This window comes from Penaeus japonicus, unplaced genomic scaffold (genome assembly GCF_977035675.1).
Source record: "Penaeus japonicus unplaced genomic scaffold, GWHDUDI00000001_assembly GWHDUDI00000004, whole genome shotgun sequence".
Taxonomy (NCBI): domain Eukaryota; kingdom Metazoa; phylum Arthropoda; class Malacostraca; order Decapoda; family Penaeidae; genus Penaeus; species Penaeus japonicus.
In genome coordinates this window covers 41,163,941-41,185,044 of record NW_028234406.1, presented here as the reverse complement: position 1 = coordinate 41,185,044, position 21,104 = coordinate 41,163,941, and the positions used below count along the sequence as shown (strand labels likewise).

Sequence of the window (21,104 nt, the reverse complement as noted above, 5' to 3'; positions counted from 1 at the left end):
TGCAACAGCTTCAGCGAGCCTATGAGCACAACATGAGGAAAGTCGCGGTGGATTTTGTCCTCAATTCTGGCAAAGCACGACCCAGACCCAGCGCCAATGATGTAATTAGTGTTTTGTTTTGTTTTTTGGTGTATACCTTTTTTTTTTGGGGGGGGGGGATGGGGAAGTTTGTTTGTTTTGTTTCTTTGTTTTTCTTCTCCGTTTTTCTTTCTTTTCATTTTGTTTATTTGATTTTTTTTTCCATTCTTCTTTTTTTATCGTTTTTTTTCATGTTTGATCCGTTTTAATTAGTTCTTTTCTGCCTTTTTTCTAGTTTTGTCACATTTCCATCCTTTATCCATGTTTTCTATTTTATTTCCATTATTCATCTCATTACAAATACATCTATTTCTTCATGATGCAAATGAACCCTAAAAGCTAATGAATATATTCCATCATTTTCTCCTTCCACCGTTTATCAATTACTATCATTCACCCCAATATAATTGCATCCATTCCTCCGTATCCTGCAGAGCGAAGAGGGACGCGTGGGATTAGAGTCTTGGGTTCCTGCAAGAAATGCAATAAGGAAGAATCTCCACTTGCTGAATCCTTGCATGTTGCAGACGCTCGAGCTCTGGTATAGGGAATACAGGTGAGTGTGATGTCGAGGTTATTTCTGATCTGAGGGTGACTTTCAGAACTTCTTTGTTTTTCGCAACTTTCGCAATAGGTTGCAATCTTCTGCAATGTGACCCTAATGCCATGTATACATCATTGTACTGTGTGTACAATTTACCGTATCATGTTATAAAATGTACCATTAATATGTAATGTAATGAGTGTGCGTCCATAGTATGTAACGTCATTTGTACCTCACGTGGCACGTCTCATGATTTGACAACGCCGCATACATTATATTATATTATAGATATATATGCCCGGCAGACACCACTCGGGGCTTGGTCCTGCTCTCTCGAGGGTGCAAGTGTTTTTTTCGTGTCCTTTTTCCACGTACCTTCTGCCCAAAAGTCAAGAACCTACAGTTAAATGTCTCGGTGTTTTACTTGTTTTTCCAAGGGCCACCAAGAACCCACATCTTCTATCTTCACTCTTGCAAACTACTTATTTTATTGATTTTCTTTTATATATATATATATATATATATATATATATATATATATATATATATATATATATATATATATATCTTTCCATTTATCTGTTTACTTATCTATATTTTTCATCCATTTGCTTACTCTCTCTCTCTCTCTCTCTCTCTCTCTTTCTCTCTCTCTCTCTCTCTCTCTCTCTCTCTCTCTCTCTCTCTCTCTCTCTCTCTCTCTCTCTCTCTCTCTCTCTCTCTCTCTCATTCCTTTCCCTCTCCCTCTTCTTACTCTCTTTCTTCATCATCTCCCTCTCCCCCCTACCCCCTTCCTCTACCCTTACCCCCAATTTTCTCCTCTTCCCTCATAATACACCATTCTCTCCTTCTCCCTCATTCCACCCCAGCGGTTTACGAATGGTGGAAGTGATGAAGGTGATGGGGGACAATCGAAGTCTCGAGTTGGACGAGTTTATGAGCAGTGTGGCAGACCAGCTGGACACCACACACGAGACACTGTCCAGGTGGTTCACGCAAATTCAGACCGTCTTTTATAAGGTTTGTCTTGGTAGTGTTCTTGTTTTCTTGAGTTATTTTGACTAGGAAGATCGGGGAGAGATTAGACCAGCTGGACTCTGCCCACGAAAGACTGGCCAGATGGTTCACATGGATTTAGACCATCTTTTTTTTGGGTTGGTAGAGTACTTGAAATAGGAATCATAGATAGATATAGAGAGATGGATGGATGGCTATATGTGCGTAGATAGATATGCCAAAGGCCTGTTCGTTTTACTGCTCAGGGAATGAGTGTGTGTGTGTGTGTGTGTGTGTGTGTGTGTGTGCATAGATGAATTTTGGGAGTACGTGACTGGTTTCTCAAAATACTTTGGCTTGGATTGTACAAGCTCATATGTAGGTAAGTGGCCTACGTGTGTTAGGCTAGACTAGACCATTAGATGTATATATTCATCACTAGATGACGGCACAATAAGGGAATTTGGGCAGTTTTTTGTAATGCCGGGGAAATTAATATAAAAATAATTTATACATTTGTATGTAAGAATTGATATAGGGATATGTATATCGAGTCCCTTCTAAACCGTGCATTTCTTTTTAACTTTTTTTTTGTACCTCATTCGGGTTAAGGGTACGTGACCAACACTGAAAAAATCAAGGGACACATAAGATCAAAAAGGTTGAGAACCCCTTAGATAGATAAATGAATGATTGAATATATACAGATAGGTAGATAAGCAGATCGACCGATAGACATGCCTCTTTTTTTTTCCTTTTTCACTATTAATCTATTAATTACCGTAATGAATAACAAAACACACCATCGTTTATTATTAATCTACATTACATATGCCTCTTTTTTTCCCTTTTTTCGCTGAACCTCTTCCTCCCTCAGGGCTTCCAGCGTGGCCAGATGCCCGGCTTCAGCCAGCCCGGCCGCTTAGCTTCCTTCTGCAACGCCGCCGTCACCATCATGACCCACAACCTGCAATCGCTCTGCATCCTCAGCGTGTTCTCTGCGACGTCCTCTCTGTGCGGCGCCGAGCCCTTGTTGCATGACCCCGCCTCCATCGCGCTCTGGGCTAAGGAACCTACGTCCGGTGGGTGGGGCGTTCTCTCTTTCTCCTTCTTCTTTTTCCTATTTCTCCTCCTCTTCTTTTTTTTCCTTTTCGTTTTCCTTTGTTTATGTCCGGTGGGTGTGGCGTTCTCTCTTTCTCCTTCTTCTTTCTATTTCTCTTCATCTTCTTTGTTTCCTTTTCGTTTTCCTTTGTTTATGTCTGGTGGGTGTGGCGCTCTCTCTTTCTCCTTCTTCTTTCTATTTCTCTTCTTCTTCTTTGTTTCATTTTCGTTTTCCATTGTTTATGTCTGGTGGGTGTGGCGCTCTCTCTTTCTCCTTCTTCTTCTTCCTATTTCTCCTCCTCTTCTTTTTTTCCTTTTCGTTTTCCTTTGTTTATGTCTGGTGGGTGTGGCGTTCTCTCTTTCTCCTTCTTCTTCCTATTTCTCTTCCTCTTCTTTGTTTACTTTTCGTTTTCCTTTGTTTATGTCTGGTGGGTGTGGCGTTCTCTCTTTCTCCTTCTTCTTCTTCCTATTTCTCCTCCTCTTCTTTTTTTCCTTTTCGTTTTCCTTTGTTTATGTCTGGTGGGTGTGGCGTTCTCTCTTTCTCCTTCTTCTTTCTATTTCTCTTCTTCTTCTTTGTTTCCTTTTCGTTTTCCTTTGTTTATGTCTGGTGGGTGTGGCGTTCTCTCTTTCTCCTTCTTCTTCCTATTTCTCTTCCTCTTCTTTGTTTACTTTTCGTTTTCCTTTGTTTATGTCTGGTGGGTGTGGCGTTCTCTCTTTCTCCTTCTTCTTCTTCCTATTTCTCCTCTTCTTTGTTTCCTTTTCGTTTTCCTTTGTTTCACGATCGTGCTCTGGGCTAAGGAACCTACGTCTGGTGGGTGTGGCGTTCTCTCTTTCTCCTTCTTCTTCTTCCTATTTCTCCCACTCTTCTTTGTTTCCTTTTCGTTTCCCTTTGTTTCACGATCGCGTTGGGTGGGTGTGGCGTTCTCTGATTTTGTTTTTTCCTTCTGGCGTTCTCTTCTTGTTTTTTTTTCCCTCATCCTTCTCTTTTCTTCTTCTCGTGGCCTATTCCCTTTCCTTCACGGTCGCTCACATAAAGAAAATGGCGTCAAGTAGGCCTAGGTTTATGGAGTTTTCTGTCTCTTTCTGCTTTTCTTCTCCGTCTTCATCATTATCGTCACTATCCTATTATTGTTATTTTATCCTACTTCTCTTCTTTTCATCTTTCCCCTTCTTTTACATCTTCTTTATAAGCTATTCTTCTTATTCTTCTTTTCGCTTTTGATCTTGAAAATATCTCTTATACTACAAACACTTATTATACTGCTGTCACTCGACCTGTAACTCTCATCGCCTTTTCATCCAAGTTCTCCCCCCTGACCCCCTTTCCTCCTCCCCCTTCCCCAGGGCGCGAACCTCCCGTAGGCGACTCAAGCGGGGGCACAGGAGACGGCAGTAGCAATGGCGACGGAACCACAACCGACGAAGGCCTGGGCGAGTCCGTAGCCGAACCGGAAGTCCCCGAGATCGAGAAGAAAGGCGAGGAAGAGGAGGGAGAGGATAAGGACAACCTGAATCCTCCTCCAGGATCGAGCGGGCATCCGAAGAAGCCCATGGTGCTCAAGCTGCATCTCCTCCTGACGGGAAAGCAGGTGAGGGCCCTGAGGGGTCGAATTCATGTTTCAAACTCGTTTACCTTTATCAATGACTTTATTATTATACTTATGTTATTGTTATCTTGATGTAGTTCTCGTCCTTATTACTATTGTTGTTATTACGTTTATTCCTATGGTTTATTATTCTTGCAATTGTTAAAATCATCCTCACCCAAAACACGGAAACATACTCACCAAAGATAAACGAACAACTTTCAGTCAACGGATAATCAACAACCCACATTCTCCTCCTCTCAAAGGTGATCTTCAAGCCCAGCTTCTCGGAGGTCAAGACGTCGCTTCTCTCGCTCTACGATAAGATGATCGAACTCAGCCTGTCAGTGCCGCGACTCGAGACCAAGCTCTTTGCCGAGTGGGAGGGCCGACAGGGAAACATCACGGTAAGTGGTAGAGAAACCTATGATGCATAGAAGTGGTTCAGGGAAAGATGGGACAAGTTTCGAGATCCTGAACACAACAGCTTCGAAATCCTCTTGGAGACAAAAGATTCGGAATCGAAATCCTCCTGGAGATAATAGTTTCGGAATCTTCCTGAAAATGAAACCCAAGAAGGATTTCCAATATGTTTCATCTTTCATTAAAACTACCTTGTGGGTTAAGGTTTTTTTTCTACCATTGTATCAACACGATGGTGTGTTTTGTTATTCATTACGGTAAATTTGAAGAGAGAATGCGATAGCAGAACTATTAATCAAATCATTTCAAACATCAGAGATTAATGTTAGTGATAAATTCCGCATTTTTTCAAGTATCACAGTATTTCACATATCAGGTAGTAGCAACCCAAAAAACGACAAAGCTCTACACATTAGAGAGTAGTGTGAAACCTCTCGAGATACAATAATAATGCTACAATCAACTTTGTGATATTGCATGCAAATCATTTACACCATCAATTATCAATAACAATATATCATTAATGTACCTATTTCCATTCAAAGTTACACAAATAACACATCACAATTATCATTATAACCTCACGTTATTTATATTCATGCTATTTTATTTCCCAATAGCCTGTAGTGGAGGAGGTCGTAGTGGAAGGCCTACGTAAGCAGGTCCTGAAGGAGATTTCGGACTCAAACGTGGCACCGACGCACCACTCCACACACTACCAGAAGTACCACGCTCTCATCAGTGGCGAGGTACGAGGTGGCGAGATTTTTTTTTTTTTCTTTTTTTTTTCTTTTCCGTTCCTTCTGTCAGAGTGTCAAGTCATGTCAAGCGGGACTAAAGTGGTATATATAGTTTACGTCTCTAGGAGGGGTGAAACACTCTTCCGTGTTGATAAAAGGGCAGAAAAGGGCATATCGTTATGTGTGTATATGTTATCCCCATCCCTGATTTTTGACATCTTATTTGACATCCTGTAAACCTATTCAGTATTTCTCTTTCACATCAGTAGCTTTAATCTGTCTTCCTACTGATATGCAATCATACATTTTTAAGAGTTCATGTTACAGTATTGAAAAATGCATTATATCCATTCAATAAAGCCATCTAGATACATATCTATACCCATATACACGCGTCCTATACCCAACCTTCCCTCTGACCCACCCACCCACCCACCCCCCTCCCCTCCCCCTTCACCAGGCCGAGGAGGAGGTGCAGGAGTTCATGTTGGGCGACCACCCTTTTGAGGATTACGTGCAGAAGCTGACCGAGTTCTCGCTCCTAAGGGCGGATATCCTCAACTCGTCTCAACAGGTAGGGACTATTTTCTTCTTTTTGTTTTAGTCATCTGGCGTCTGGACTAGAAAGATTGGTCGGTAGATAAAGAGAGAACAAAGAGATGGATAGGTGGGTAGGTAGATAGTCAGAAATAGATATGTAATTTTTAACAAGAGTTTTCCTCAGACTAAAAAATGACTACTGATAAACAGATGAAAAACAACAACAATTTTTCACAAAGGCATATGGCTATTGATTTGCTTTGCTTGATTCTATCCATAAAGATTAATGCCTTTCCAACGTGATTTTCCTTTACAAACGTTAAGTAGCAGTAAAACAGAGAGACAGGCAATGGAAATATGAAACCAAGATAAAAGAAGAACCAAAAATACAAAATAACTACAGATAAACATTTTTATAGATACCAACACTACCCCATTTCGAAAAGAAAAGAGAAATATTGATCTACCGATGAAATCCCCCAATTTTCCTTCCCCTATCACGTACATCCGCCTAATTTTCCTTCCCCTATCACGTACGTCCTCGTCTGTCTCCTGAAGGTGGTGGAACTCGGGCCGTACGAGGTGCACTGCGAGGCGTTGGTGGCGGCGCTGGTGTCCCGGGTGACTAACCTGCGCAGGGAGATGCTCTTGCACTTACACCGGCAGTACTGCTCCACGGCAGAGACGTGAGTCCTCTTTGGCCTTACGCACGCACACACGCACACGCACACACACACACACACACACACACACACACACACACACACACACACACACACACACACACACACACACACACACACACACACACACACACACACACATCCATGTGTGTTAATACTGTTGGTTCACTTTATGTACAACATGCATACATTGCGTACTTATGCATATATTATTTTGAATTCATCTAAATAATCCAACACAAATCGCCACCCCCCCCCCCTCCACACCCATCCACAGGCTATGCTCGGAGCTGAAGGAGATCACCGAGCGCGCCCTGAGCACGCCCGGAGACACGCTGGAACTCATGGCGCACAAGAGCTACATGGAGAACGTCATGGAGAATCTCCTGAACACGCTCGAGACGCGTGTCTGGCGCCTCCACACGCAGCTGCAGGTAAGGAAGGGCGGGAGGAAATACGAACACGCACATGAACAATAACAAGCAGATATGTACGTGCCAGAGCACTCACACACACACACACACACACACACACACACACACGGATATAAGCACCATAGGACACGCACAATCTGTTGATCATTAATTACTATTACCTTAACCTTACCACCCATCTTCCAATTCCATCATTAACAATTATCCATTGACCGTTAACCAAGGATAATCATTAACCGCTACCCATACATAACCATTGACTGTTAACCAAGGATCACCAGTAACCGTTACCCAAAGATAATCATTGATTGTTAACCAAAGATAACCATTAACCGTTAACCAAAGATAACCATTAACCGTTAACCAACGATAACCATTAACCGTTAACCAAAGAAAACCATTACCCGTTAACCGAGGATAACCGTTAAATCGTTAACCAAGGATAACTAATAGCCCTCATTCAAACTCCCCCCCCCCCCCCCCGACGTCCTCCCACCCCTCAGTTCCTCGCCGAGAACATGTCTTTGAGTTCGGAGGAATGCAGCGACGCCGTCCAGCCCCTGGCGTGGTTCATCCGACTTCCGGAGGTGTTTCGGCTCCACCTCAACATCATCACGGAGAAGAGGGCGGAGTACGAGGCCAACCTTAGGGTGAGTGGCTCTTGTGTCTTTTGAGGGCGGGGTGTAGAGAAGTAGGAGGGTTTGGGTGGGATTGGGATTGTGTGTGTGTGTGGGCGTGGGTGTGGGTGGCGGAGGTTGTTTCTCTGTTTCTCTGTATGAGTCTGTGTATGATTTGTGTATGTTTTTATTTTTTTCTGTGAAAATTTAAATATTAGCAGTCACAGCCTCTTTGATTGGGGTCTTATCACCTAACGCCTCGTGAATAGAATCATTTTATGGCGACGCTATACAAGGGAAAGTTCCCATCGTTTATTGTTTGTTTCGTAATATACATGTGTGTGTGTGTGTGTATATATATATATATATATATATATATATATATATATATATATATATATATTACACACTGCAAGACCATTGAGTTGTTGTAGATAAACTTAAAAATGTTTATAGAATGAGAATTGATGTAGGCCTATGATAGAGTGGAACGGACTCTAGAATGGAACAGCTGTAACATATGTGTTTTTTGATGCAGGATTATGATTTGTTTATTTTCTATGATGTGTGATATGATATTTTCAAAATAATTAAGGAACTCCATTAAAAGATAATACTTTTAGTCTATAGGCCCGTGTTTTTTTCCTGTATCAAACATTTATTTTTTAAAATTTACATAATAAGGAAAACTAAGTTTCAAAGTTTACATACTTTTAGCATGAATCCTTATCCTGCACCGTTGTTTTCTTTGTTCTCCTTTTTCTTTTGAAATTTTCTTTGTGGTATCTGAAAGAGAGCAGGTATGTATTTCATTAAATATCCCCACTTGATTTGGCAGTAAAGGTAAAGCAACTGCCTGGGATACTGGGAAATTATCTCCCAAAGGCAGTATTATCAATGTAGTGTTTTTTCCCTGACGATATGCGCCGGGAATAAACACAGAAAAATACCTGAAAATAAAACAAAACAAAAAATGAATGCCGCTCATAAACACGGTGCCAACGAAGAGTGTGCGTTTCCTTTCCTTTCTTTATTTTTTCCTCTCAAAAAAAAAAGAAAAAAAATCGTTATCCTTTCCTTTACCTTTTTTTTTCTCTCAAAGACCCTCCTTTTACCCATGTGCGTTTCCTTTCCTTTCTTTTTTTTTTTTTCCTCTCAAAAAAAAAAAAAAATCGTTATCCTTTCCTTTCCCTTTTTTCTCTCTCTCAAAGACCTCCCTTTTTTTTACCCCCCCATGCCAGGAACGCCGCGAGAAATTCCAAGACGAGCTGGCAGAGTACGCCGAGCAGCTCGAAGATTTCCAGAACTTCGGCGACCACGGCGAGATCCACGAGTACCTCCGTCGTGCCAAGGCCCTGCACACGAGGCTGGATCATGCAGCCAATTACACCGATCAGATTAATAAGGAAGAGGAGGCTCTCTCTTGGAATACTACTCATTATCCGCTGAGGAAGCAGGTGAGGCTGAAGGAGGAGGAAGGGGGATAGGGTCACGATATAGGAGGAAGCGAATGATTGATGGATAGATAGATGGGATATGAATTTTAGGTCATCGTCCGTTATTATTACACTGATCAGGTTAATAAAAAGGAGAAGGCTCGTGGAATAATACTTTTTACTTGCTTAAGAAGCAGTGAGGGAGAAGGGAGAGGGAGAGGGAATAGGAAAGGAGAATAAGATAGATAAAAAAAATATATATATATTAGACAAAAAGTTGCCTTCATATTTTAAGAAACGACTCAACAAGATGAAGCTGACTGAATACCATGAATTAATTACCCGCTCAGAAAGCACGTAAAGGGCGAGGACTTTCAACAATGGAAGGGAATAGGAAGGGAAAACAATAAAAAAATAGAATAGGGAGTAATGCAGATATAAACTATAGAGTGATTATAAACCAACATATAGGTTTTAGTTTATGTTCGATTTTTTATGATATGAGGATTAGAGAGGGAGAAAGGAGGAGAGAATATGATGAGAATGATAATGATAAATGTGAAACGAATTACACACATTGGCAATAATGAGGAGGAACGTTATGCAATATAGGGTGAGATACACGTGCGGGAAACATTCACGGCATTTAGCAAGGAGAATGATTTTAATTAAGAACCAGAAAGAGGGAAGCTGATTATAATAATGATAAGGGTGATTAGTTGCAATGATCACTCACTCAGATAACAGTCGATGATTTTGAGTGTTAGATTGTTAGAGAATTCGAGTGTGTGTGATGGGGGGGGGGAGGAACTAGACTGAGAGGGAAATGTACAGTACGAAATCATCACTAACACCTATGCTATTATCTTTGTCATCACACCCACTAAATACTCTCATCATTTTCATCACAAAATCTTTCATTACTACCATCAACATCAAAGGCAATACCATCACCTTCACGAAAACCTAGGGCATTACTACTACACCCATTACCATAACCAATAACGGCACCACAGTCACCACCATTGTTTGCACCACTACCACCTAAACTACCACTACCAATATAACCATTACTTCCACCAATACCACCATAAACATTCCCTTCACTACCACCACCATAACCATTAGCTCCACCATCACAACCATAACCAGTACTTCCACCACCATCACCACCACAATCTCCACCATCACCACCACCACCACTATCTCCACCACGACCACCCAAACCCATTTCCACACCAACTAACTACAACCTCCCTCCCTCTCCCTCCCCCTTCCCCTCCCCCCGACGCCTTTTCTGTCCTTCGCCATTAGGTATCCGACCGACTGGCGCCCTTCCTGAAGCTCTACGAGGTGGGCGTGGAGTGGTCAGACCGCCTCGAGGAATGGCTCCACTCGCCTGTAGGAACCCACGATCCTGACGTCATCGCGCAGGAGGTTGCGGCCACCTGGCGGACGGTCTACAAACTAGAGAAGGGTTTCGGCGATATTCCCGCTGCGAAGGATCTGGTGTTGGCGGTAAAGGATTTCATTGTTGTTATTGTTGTTGTTGTTTTTTGTGGTTTTAAGTTCTCTTTGGTAGGAAGGGAACATTTGTTGATCTATTAAAATAAAATGTCCGTCTGTCTGTCTGTCTGTCTGTGTGCTCTAGTTGGCATACGTTAGCTATCCAAAAATCACGTATGAGGTTACTTAATACAGATATAATAAGTATACTAACTAATAATATAACAAGTATACAGCCCCACTCAGTCCCACTATCACACAGAGAATAATAACATTCAACGATATCGAAACAAACACTAACCTTCTCACACTGACCCCCACCTTGCGTGTCCCTCCTTCAGGTGCGTCAGAAGATCGAGAGCTTTCGGGAGAACCTTCCCCTGGTGCAGACTCTGGGCAACCCCGGACTCAAGGAACGCCACTGGGAGAAGATCTCGGAGGTCGTGGGGTACCCGCTGAGGTAAGGAGGTTTGGTCACGGGGTTGGGGTTGGGGTTGTGTCCGGGGGAGGTTGGGGGGTTAATGGTGAGGAGGGAGAGGGGGTTGGATGGGGTGGGGAAGGGAGGTGATTGTGAGGTGGGGTAGGGGTTGGATGGGGAGGGGAGGGGAGAGGAGGGATTGGGGTTCAAAATTGGATCGGGGATGGGGGGGGGCTGTTTTAGATTAAGAAAGGGGTTGGTAGTCAGAAATTGAGATACAAAAAATAGAAAGGAGAATAAGAGAAAAAAAATTGATTCTGTGTATTGTTTTGAGATGGGGTGGGAGGGAGATGGCGATAGAAGGTATGGGAGAGGGAGAAGAAACGAGAAAGGAAAGCTTTTAACAATATGAGGGGGAGTGATCAAGTGCTTTGTATTGCTCAATTTTGTGTGCGTTTGTGTTTTTTTTTTTTTTTTTTTTTTTTTTTGTATTTGATATAAGCCATCATTCTTTTTAACGAAGACGATACAAACCATTTTCTAATCATTTCCATCACTCACACCCTTAACCCTACTCACCCTCCCCCCTCCCCTCCTATTCACAGGGCTGACGCGACCACGACCCTCCAGCTCCTCATCGACAGTAACCTCGAGGATTATCTCTCCAAGTTCGAGTCCGTGTCGGAGGCTGCGTCCAAGGAGCATGTCTTCGAGAGGAACCTGGAGAAGATGAAGGTAAGATGAGAGGAAGGGGGAAGAGGAGGGAGAGGGTGGAAAGAAAGAGGGTGTAGGAAAAGAGAAGAGAAGGGGGAAGAGGAGGGAGAGGGGGAAAGATAGAGGGCGTAGGAAAAGGGAAGAGAAGGTGGGAGAGGATTGGGCGGGGGAAGGAGGTGAAGAGGGAGGTGGGGGAAGGGATTGAGGGAGAGAGAGAGAGAAAGAAGGAGGTGGAGAGGGAAAGAAAGAGAAGGGGAGGGAGGAGGAAGAAGGGAGAGGGGGAAGAAGCAGAGGGGAAAGGTGGGAGGAGGACAGACGAACAGGAAGGAAGAGGAGAAGAAGAGGAGGAGCTATGGGCAGTTATAGAGAATGTGTGAGGATATATAGAGAGATAAGGATGAAGAGGAGTTGAGGGATGCATCGAAATATACTTAGACTAAGTGTTAATACCTTCAACCTTCCCCCTCCCCCTTTAGTAGGACTAGGAGATGTAGCTGGTCCTCTTTTCTCTTTCCCTCTCCCCCTCTCCTCTCTTCTCCTTAACCCTCACCTCCCCCCTCCTCTCCCCTCTCCTCCGCTCCCATCCCCCCTCCCATTCCCCCCTTCCCTTCCCCCCTCTTAGTAGAAGGGATCAAATTTCCACAGATGTATCAAAAGCCACCATCAATCCATCACTCCATCACTCTATCACTCCATCACTCCATCACTCCATCACTCTATCACTCCATCATTCCGTCACTGACAACCTCCATCACTCCATCACTCCATCACTAACAACCTCCATCCCTTCCCCTTCAAGAGCGAGTGGCAGGAGATGGAACTCGTCCTCCGCCCTCACCGAGAGACAGACACTTGGGTGCTGGCGGCGGTGGAGGACATTCAGTTCCTCCTCGACGACCACATTGTCAAGACCCAGTCCATGAGATCGTCCCCCTTCATCAAACCCATCGAGGCTGAGGTGGTGAGTACGAGGTCTGGTTAGGGAGGAGCGTGAGGTTAGGAGCGAGGGCGTGGGAGAGGTTAGTATTGAATATGGAAGGGTGTGTGTGTGTGTAGATTGTGTGTGTGTGTGTGTTTTGTGTGTGTGTGTGTGTGTGTGTGGACTGTGTGTGTGTGTGTGTGTGTGTGTGTGTGTGTGTGTGTGTGTGTGTGTGTGTGTAGACTGTGTGTGTGGACTTTGTGTGTGTGGACTGTGTGTGTGTGTAATTGGATTGTTTATATGTGTATATTATGTATGTATGTGTAGACTGTCTGTGTGTGTTTGTGTGTGTGTGTGTGTGAGTGGATTGTTTATATGTGTGTATTGTGTGTGTATGTGTGGATTGTGTGTGTGTGTATGTGTGTGTGTGTGTGTGTCTGTGTGTGTGTGTGTGTGTATGTGTGTGGATTGTTTATATGTGTGTATTGTGTGTGTGTGTGTATGTGTGTGTGTGTGAAAGATCTTTTATTCAAAGTGTAAGAATGTGAATGTCTCTTGTTCATCCTAATTTTCATCCTTACAGCAAAATTTTCTTTTCAACTTCCTTCTTCTTGTGGTTTCTATCGCTACCTTTTCTATCTATATCTATCTCTTTCTCTCATCTATCTCTACATTACTTATCTATCTAATTACATCTATAAATTAATTAATTTCTATCTATATCTGTCCATCCTCTTTCCATCTTCATCACCATCCACCCACCCACCCACCCACTTCACCCACCCATCCATCCACCCACCCACCCATCCACCTACCCATCCACCCATCCACCCACCCATCTCTCTCCCTCCAGGCCGCATGGGAGACGACCCTCGCGCAATTGCAAGAGGTGGTGGACGAGTGGCTCCGAGTGCAAGCGACGTGGATCTACCTCGAGCCCATCTTTGGCTCTCCGGACATCATGGCTCAGATGCCTGAGGAAGGACGCAGGTGAGGGAGGGGGAAGGGAGAGGTGGGAGGGGGTGAAGAAGGGGGCGAGAGAGGGGATGTAGGGGTGAGGGAGGGGTGAGGGAGGGGATGGAGGGGGTGAGGGAGGGAGGGGGGAGGGGAGAAGGGGGTGAGGGAGGGGAGAAGGAGGGGGGCAGGGGATGAGAGAGGGGAGAAGAGGGTAAGGGAGGGAGTGAGGATAGAAGGTGGTGGTGAGAGAGGGCGGAAGGAGGGGAAGGGGGTGAGTGAACGATTAGGAAAGGGAGAGTGAGACGAGAGAGAAGTATAGCTTTAAATCTCAATTACAGAGGTTGGCTCACTCTCAACAACTCTTGGTCAACAAAAGTAGTAAAAATAGTAGGGAAAAGTAGTAGATAGAGTGGTATCAGTAACAATGACAGCAGTTGATGCAATAGCTGCAGTATCAAAATTATTACAATTATCATTATCGATACCACCTCTATTATATATTTCTCATTATAGTCTTTCTCATTATCCCCTTCATATACAGTTCTTCACTAACACCATCCTCCTGTCTCATCACACACACATCTAAGACGTGAAGGAGTATTAGAAGTGATAAAAGCAGTAACAACAGTGACAGTCGTTCTAGCAACAGCAGTAGCATTTAACATTCTTTCCTTCCCATCATCAAAATCATTCCCATATAATGTAATCATGCTGTGGTAATAATCTCCAAACATTTCTTATCACTATCCTCATACTTAATTCTTCACCGTGAAACCCATCCTACTCTCTACGCCCTCCCTCGCCACTAATCCTTCCCTTCCTCTCCTTCCCTCCTTCGCCAGATTCAACACGGTCGATAAGACGTGGAAGGACATCATGAAGAGCGTGCGACAGAACACGCGCGTCCTGTCGGTGCTGGAGGTGGACAAGATCCTGGAGCGCCTCAGGAAGTCCTCGGAGCTCCTGGAACTGATCCAGCGCGGCCTCAACGAGTACCTGGAGAAGAAGCGCCTCTACTTCCCCAGGTTCTTCTTCCTCTCCAACGAGGAGCTGCTCGAGATCCTCAGCGAGACCAAGGACCCCAGCAGGTACTTGAGGAGAAGAGAGGAGACCTTTAACTTTTCTTATCGTATTTTTTTTCTTGGTTTAAAATCAATTCCATAATCTGGATTCTTCGTTTTTCACTCAGCATAATCCACACTTGATCCTTAAACAGTCTGCAAGTATTATACGCGTTCATTCACCTTCACAGTGAATTACCAATAAGGAAATTCAATATTCATTCATCAACATTCACAAGAAGCCCACCCATCCTTCTATCACCCTTCCCCCTCCCTTATCAGAGTACAACCTCACCTGAAGAAGTGTTTCGAGGGCGTGAACTCCCTAGACTTCGGCGAGGACCTGGAGGTGGTAGCCATCAGGTCGAGCGAAGGCGAAGTCATCGGCCTCACCACCGTCATTAGCACCGCGAAGGCCAGAGGACAGGTCGAGAAGTGGCTCGTGCAGCTGGAGGCTAGTGTCAAGGCCAGCATCAAGAAGGTAAGGGAAAGGGGGGAAGGGATGGAGGAAGAGGATAGGAGTAAGTAAGTAAGTAAGGAAGGAAGGGAGGGAGGGGGGAATAGAATAGGAGGAAGGAAGGGAAGGAGAGGATAGGAAGAAGGAAGGAAGGCAGGAAAAGAATGGAAGGATGGAAAGGGGAAGAGAAAGTGAGCGAGGAAAGTGAGGTAGAGGAGTCTCTCATTTAGGAAGACTAGTGTCAAGGCCAGCATCAAGAAGGTAAGGGAGAGGGGGAAAGGGGTGGAGGAAGAGGATAGGAGTAAGTAAGGAAGGAAGGAAGAGAGGGAGGGAGGAAAAGGATAGGAGGAAGGAAGGGAGGGAGATAGGAAGTAAAAGGAAGGGAGGCAGGAAAAGAATGGAAGGATGGAAGGGGGAGGAGAAAGTGAGGGAGGAAAGTGAGGTAGAGGAGTGCCTCATTTAGGAAGAGACTAGTGTCAATGCCAGCATCAAGAAGGTAAGGAGGAGGGAGGGAGGAAAAGAATAAGAAGAATAAAGGAAGGAAGTGGGAAAAAGAATTGAAGGGATAGATGGAGATGATAAGAAGATCGGGAGGGAAAGGAGGAGGTGAAGATATAGGAAGGCAGGATAGTAGGAGGGTAAAAAAAGGGGGAAGGGGGATAAAACGCTCATTCGTCAACTTTGATACACACACCCTAACCCCATCCAAACTTTAAAGAAAAATGCTGCAACACTTTTCTTCTCCCCTGCAACCGTGCCAAGGTGGTGAAGTCTTGCATGGAGGCGTACACCACGAAGGCTCGTGAGGAGTGGGCGCTGGAGTGGCCTGGCCAAGCGGTGCTCTGTGTCTCGCAAACATTCTGGACCACTGAGGTGTCTAGGGGCATGAAGTGAGTTGGTTTGTCCGTTTGTCTGTTTCAATCTGCCTCTGTCTGTTTAGCTAGATTTCTGTGCATCTCTTTTGTTCTCGTAGATTCTTTTGAAATTGTGTCTGGTTGGTTTTGATATCGTGTTTTGAAAGCCTTTATATTCTCCTTAATATAATATTCTCCTTAATATGGATATCAACTCGAACATTTGTAATCTATCAAAGCAATTTAAGTATCTTCAATGAGCCCAATGAAGTCTATACGAACGAAACCACTTTTCCTATACCCTTAATGACTCCATTTTGATATAACCTATAATAGTATAGAATAAAGAATACAGTTACAATTACCCACAAAGTCTACACCTGTACCCCCCCCCCTCCTTTACGATTCTCAGGGAAGGTACGAAACAAATGGAGGAATATTACGAACTCTGTAACAAGCAGATCGAGAAGGTTGTGGGACTTGTCCGAGGGCAGCTCTCCAAGCAAAACAGGACGACCCTTGGTATGTGGACTCTCTTTGTTTATGATGGATTTGGGATATGATCCGGTTTTGTAGAAATTAAAGGGGTAGAGGAGAACTATTGGTAATGTTATGATAATGGTAGTGTTATCATTGTGGTTATCATTATTATCATTATCATTATTATTATTATTATTATTGTTGGTGGTGGTGTCATTATTTTTGTTATTATTATTATCATTATTATTGTTATTATCATTATCATGATTGTTATTATCATTATTATCATTAACATCATTTCTGTCATTTTTATCGTTACTATTGTCATTATCATTAGTATCACCATCATTATTATTGTTATTATCATCATTTCCATACTTCCATTATTTATGTTACCATTATAACTATTATTATTACTAAAATCGTTCTTACTATTATCAAGATTATTATCATTATGATCAATATCATTCTTCTTAGCATTACTAAATATCCTTATCATGGATGTAATTTTTCCTCTTCCCCTCCCCCTTATAACGCATCCATTCCCTACCCTCCCATTAACCCCAATGTCTTCCCTAACTTCAAATCCCCATAACTTTACCCTACAACCCTATGACTTCTCCCCCTCCCTCCACCTCGCTCTCATGTCCCCCCTCCCCACAACACCATAACCCCCACCCCATCCCACAACACCATAACTCCCAACCCACAAACACCATAACGCCCCACCCCACCTCTTAACACCGTAACCCCCCACCCCACAACACCATAACTCCCACCCCAACACCATAACCCCCACCCCCATCCCACAACACCATAACCCCCCTCCCCCTTCCCCCAACAGGCGCCCTCGTGGTTCTGGACGTCCACGCCCGTGACGTGATGAAGGAGGAGCTCATTAAGAAAAAGGTGACGGACCTCACTGACTTCACCTGGTTGTCGCAACTCAGGTACTATTGGCAGGTAAGGACAGGGAGGAGAGGGGGGATGGGGGAGGGAGGAGAGGAGGGATGGGGGGAAAAGAGGGGGGAGGGAGGATGAGGGGGAGGGAGGAGAGGGGGGACAGGGGAGAGGGGGGAGGGAGGATGAGGGAGAGGGAGGAGAGGAGGGATTGGGGATTAGGGAAGGGAGGAGAAGGGGGATGGGGTAGAGGGAGGATGGGGGAGGGGGGGGTAAGAGAGGGGGATGGGGGGAGGGGGAGAGGAGGAATTGGGGGAGAGGGAGTGAGTAGGTAGTGGGGAATTGGGGAGTAGGTAGAGGGGGGATTGGGGGAGTGAGTAGGTAGAGGGGGGATGGGGGGGAGTGAGTAGGTAGAGGGGGGATGGGGGGAGTGAGTAGGTAGAGGGGGATGGGGGGAGTGAGTAGGTAGAGGGGGATGGGGGGAGTGAGTAGGTAGAGGGGGATGGGGGGAGTGAGTAGGTAGAGGGGGATGGGGGGAGTGAGCAGGTAGAGCGGAGTAGGGAAGGGGTGTGAGCAGGAAGAGGGGGAGTGAGTAGGAAGAGGGGGGGGGGGCGGAGGGATGGGTAAGTAGAGGGAAAATAAAAGGAGGGGGGAGCGGGGGATGGGAGAAATAGGGATTGAGACTCATGACTCAAGTCAATAAGGATCATGAATCATAAGACTGATACTTCTTCTTCTCCTCCTCCTACCCCTTAGGCGGCGCTCCAGAAGGCCCTGCAGGAACCGGCAAAACGGAGACCACGAAGGACCTCGCCAAAGCCGTAGCCAAGCAGTGCGTCGTCTTCAACTGTTCGGATGGTCTCGATTACATCTCTCTTGCTAAATTCTTCAAGGTGAGATGATTAGTGATAGTAATCATTCTTCATCAGTTAGGATGCTAGTATTCTTTGTTAGATCGATGTTGTCAAAGTGGAGATTTTTTGCAACAGGCTTAGATTAGAGAGGTATGGGTTAATTGCTTTGGTTTCATTAATGAGTTCCAAATTGTAGTCTCAGATACTTAATTATGAATCCGTTCTCGTCGACGTCATAAAAAAAATCATTTTATCATTATAGATACAAAAATATGGATAATTATCAGATACTAAACCAAAAAATTAATTGATTACAAAAATGGAACACATTTTATTATTTGATTTAGTTGGTGAATTAATGAATTAAATCAGTCACTAAAGTCACTAATAGTTCTCATCTCGTCTCATAATCATCCTTTTCTTAAAGAAAAAATCTATCAAAACAAAACAAAACAAAAGTGAATTCACAGCCATAAAAAACGTTATCCTCAAAAAAAAAAAAAAAAAAAAAAAAAAAAAAAAGCATATACCAAACTCTCGCCCGCGCCCTTAGGGACTGGCATCCTGCGGGGCGTGGACTTGCTTCGACGAATTCAACCGAATCGAGCTCGAGGTCCTGTCCGTCGTGGCGCAGCAGATCCTCACGTTGCAGAGGGGATTGCAGTCGAAGTCCCCGAAGCTCACTCTGCAGGGCACGGAGGTGAGGAGGAGGAAGGGGGAGGGAAGAGGGAAGTATAAGAGAGAGTGAGAGTGAGAATGAGAGTGAGAGAGAGAGAGAGAGAGAGAGAGAAAGAATGGAGAGAGAGAGAGAGAGAGAGAGAGAGAAAAAAATATATATACATATACATACATATATATATAGAGAGATATAGATATAGATATATATAGATATAGATATATATATATATATATATATATATATATATATATTTATACACACACACACACACACACAACCCAAATATATATATATATTATATATATATAATATATATATATAATATTATATATAGAGAGAGAGAGAGGGAGAGAGAGAGAGAGAGAGAGAGAGAGAGAGAGAGAGAGAGAGGGAGAGAGAAAGAGAGAGAGAGAGAATGGAGCGACAGAGAGAAAGAGAAAGAAATAAAAAGAAAAAGAAAAAGAGAAAAAAACAAAGAAAGAATAAAGACTAAAAAAAAAAAAAAAGTCAAATACAGACAGAAGAACAGATAGTGAAACAAGAGAAACAATAACATATAGAGATCCTTACAAGCCTAACCCCCCCACCCCCTGTCCATCCCCCCAGGTGAGTCTGGACCCTACCTGTGCCGTCTTCATTACGATGAACCCGGGCTACGCTGGACGATCGGAACTGCCTGATAACTTAAAGGTGATTGACCTGGATTACGTGTTATTGCTTTGTATTCTTTGATTGATGTCTGATTTTACGTGTTATCGCTTTGTATTCTTTGATTGATGTCTGATTTTACGTGTTATTGCTTTGTATTTTTGGACTGATGTCTGATTTTAACTTTGTATATTTTTCGATTGAGTGGTTGGGTAAGATTTGTATGTTTTGATTAATGTTGCTTAAATGTTGTTGTTGTTGTTGTTTTTTTTGGATTGAGTGATTGGGTTATTAATGTGTTTCTTTTCTCTTTCTTTCTATCTCCATTTTCATTCCTTCTCTCCCTCTCATCCTTCTTCTTTGACCGTTTTCTTCCTGCCTCTGTTTTGCCTTTCAACTTTTTCCACTTCCCCTTTTCCTCGCTTTTATTCCTCTTCTCTCTATCTCTCTCTTTCTCTCTCTCCCTCTCTCTTTCTCTCTCTCTCTTTCTTTCCCTTTCTCTCTCTTTCTCTCTCTCTCTCTCTCTCTCTCTCTCTCTCTCTCTCTCTCTCTCTCTCTCTCTCTCTCTCTCTCTCTCTCTCTCTCTCTCTCTCTCTCTCTCTTTATCTCTCTCACTATCTCTCTCTCTATCTGTCTATCTCTATCTATTCCTCTACCTCCCTCTCTCCCTCCACCCTTCCCCCCTCACCCCTCCACCCCTCTTCCTCTCCCTCATATCCTCCCACCCACCCCCTTCTTCCCTACCCTCCTACCCTCCTACCCCCTACCCTCCTACCCCCCCATACCAGGCCCTATTCCGCTCGGTGGCCATGATGGTGCCTGATTATGGCCTCATCGCCGAGATCTCCCTCTACTCCTTCGGGTTCGTGGCGGCGAGGAGCATGTCCAGGAAGATCGTGGCCACGTATCGTCTGTGCTCCGAACAGCTCTCCGCGCAGCCGCATTATGATTATGGTGAGTGGGGGGGAGTGGGGGTGGGAGGTGGGAGGGTAAGGGGGTGGGAGGTGGGAGGGGTGTGTGGGTGGGAGGGTGAGGGGGGAGGTTGGGTAGGGGAGGGGAGGGTGGATGAGGGGTGGGTGGGTGGGAGGGGAGGGTGAGGGGAGGAAGGAAGGGAAGAGAGAGTAATGTAGAGAGTAAGAGAAAGTGAGAGAGAGTGAGAGAGAGTGAGTGGGTGTGAGTGTGAGGGAGAGAGAAAGAGAGGGAGGGGTGGGTGGGAGGGTAGGGGAAGGTGGGAGAGGGGAGGGAGTACGGGAGGGAAGGAAGGGGAGAGAGAGTAATATAGAGAGAAAGAGAGAGAGAAGGGGAGAGAGAGTGAGTGGGTGTGAGGGAGAGAGAGAGAGAGAGAGAGATGGGTGGGTGGGAGAGTAGGGGAAGGTGGGAGAGGGGAGGGAGTAGGGGAGGGAAGGAAGGGGAGAGAGAGTAATATAGAGAGTAAGAGAGAGAGATAAAAAAAAGGGAGAGAGAGGGAGAGAGAAGGGA

The 21,104-nt window shown here is 44.4% G+C and overlaps 1 protein-coding gene across 1 annotated transcript in view; it reads left to right on the top strand.

The window, feature by feature from the left end:
* Dhc36C (Dynein heavy chain at 36C) overlaps positions 1–21,104 on the top strand; it is a 77,303-nt gene that overhangs the window by 3,644 nt on the left and 52,555 nt on the right. Inside the window, exons 6-31 of the mRNA XM_086535829.1 lie at positions 1–101; positions 513–634; positions 1,492–1,642; positions 2,496–2,700; positions 4,064–4,308; positions 4,572–4,712; positions 5,349–5,477; positions 5,929–6,042; positions 6,567–6,694; positions 6,969–7,125; positions 7,629–7,775; positions 8,984–9,199; positions 10,493–10,696; positions 11,026–11,144; positions 11,708–11,837; positions 12,616–12,777; positions 13,589–13,725; positions 14,535–14,780; positions 15,036–15,234; positions 15,973–16,100; positions 16,477–16,586; positions 17,389–17,507; positions 18,197–18,337; positions 18,852–18,998; positions 19,584–19,667; positions 20,414–20,579. The exon at positions 1–101 is cut by the window's left edge and continues 29 nt beyond it. Of these exons, the coding sequence (XP_086391955.1) occupies positions 1–101; positions 513–634; positions 1,492–1,642; positions 2,496–2,700; positions 4,064–4,308; positions 4,572–4,712; positions 5,349–5,477; positions 5,929–6,042; positions 6,567–6,694; positions 6,969–7,125; positions 7,629–7,775; positions 8,984–9,199; positions 10,493–10,696; positions 11,026–11,144; positions 11,708–11,837; positions 12,616–12,777; positions 13,589–13,725; positions 14,535–14,780; positions 15,036–15,234; positions 15,973–16,100; positions 16,477–16,586; positions 17,389–17,507; positions 18,197–18,337; positions 18,852–18,998; positions 19,584–19,667; positions 20,414–20,579 (3,948 nt within the window). The remainder of the gene's footprint in view (positions 102–512; positions 635–1,491; positions 1,643–2,495; positions 2,701–4,063; positions 4,309–4,571; positions 4,713–5,348; positions 5,478–5,928; positions 6,043–6,566; positions 6,695–6,968; positions 7,126–7,628; positions 7,776–8,983; positions 9,200–10,492; positions 10,697–11,025; positions 11,145–11,707; positions 11,838–12,615; positions 12,778–13,588; positions 13,726–14,534; positions 14,781–15,035; positions 15,235–15,972; positions 16,101–16,476; positions 16,587–17,388; positions 17,508–18,196; positions 18,338–18,851; positions 18,999–19,583; positions 19,668–20,413; positions 20,580–21,104) is intronic.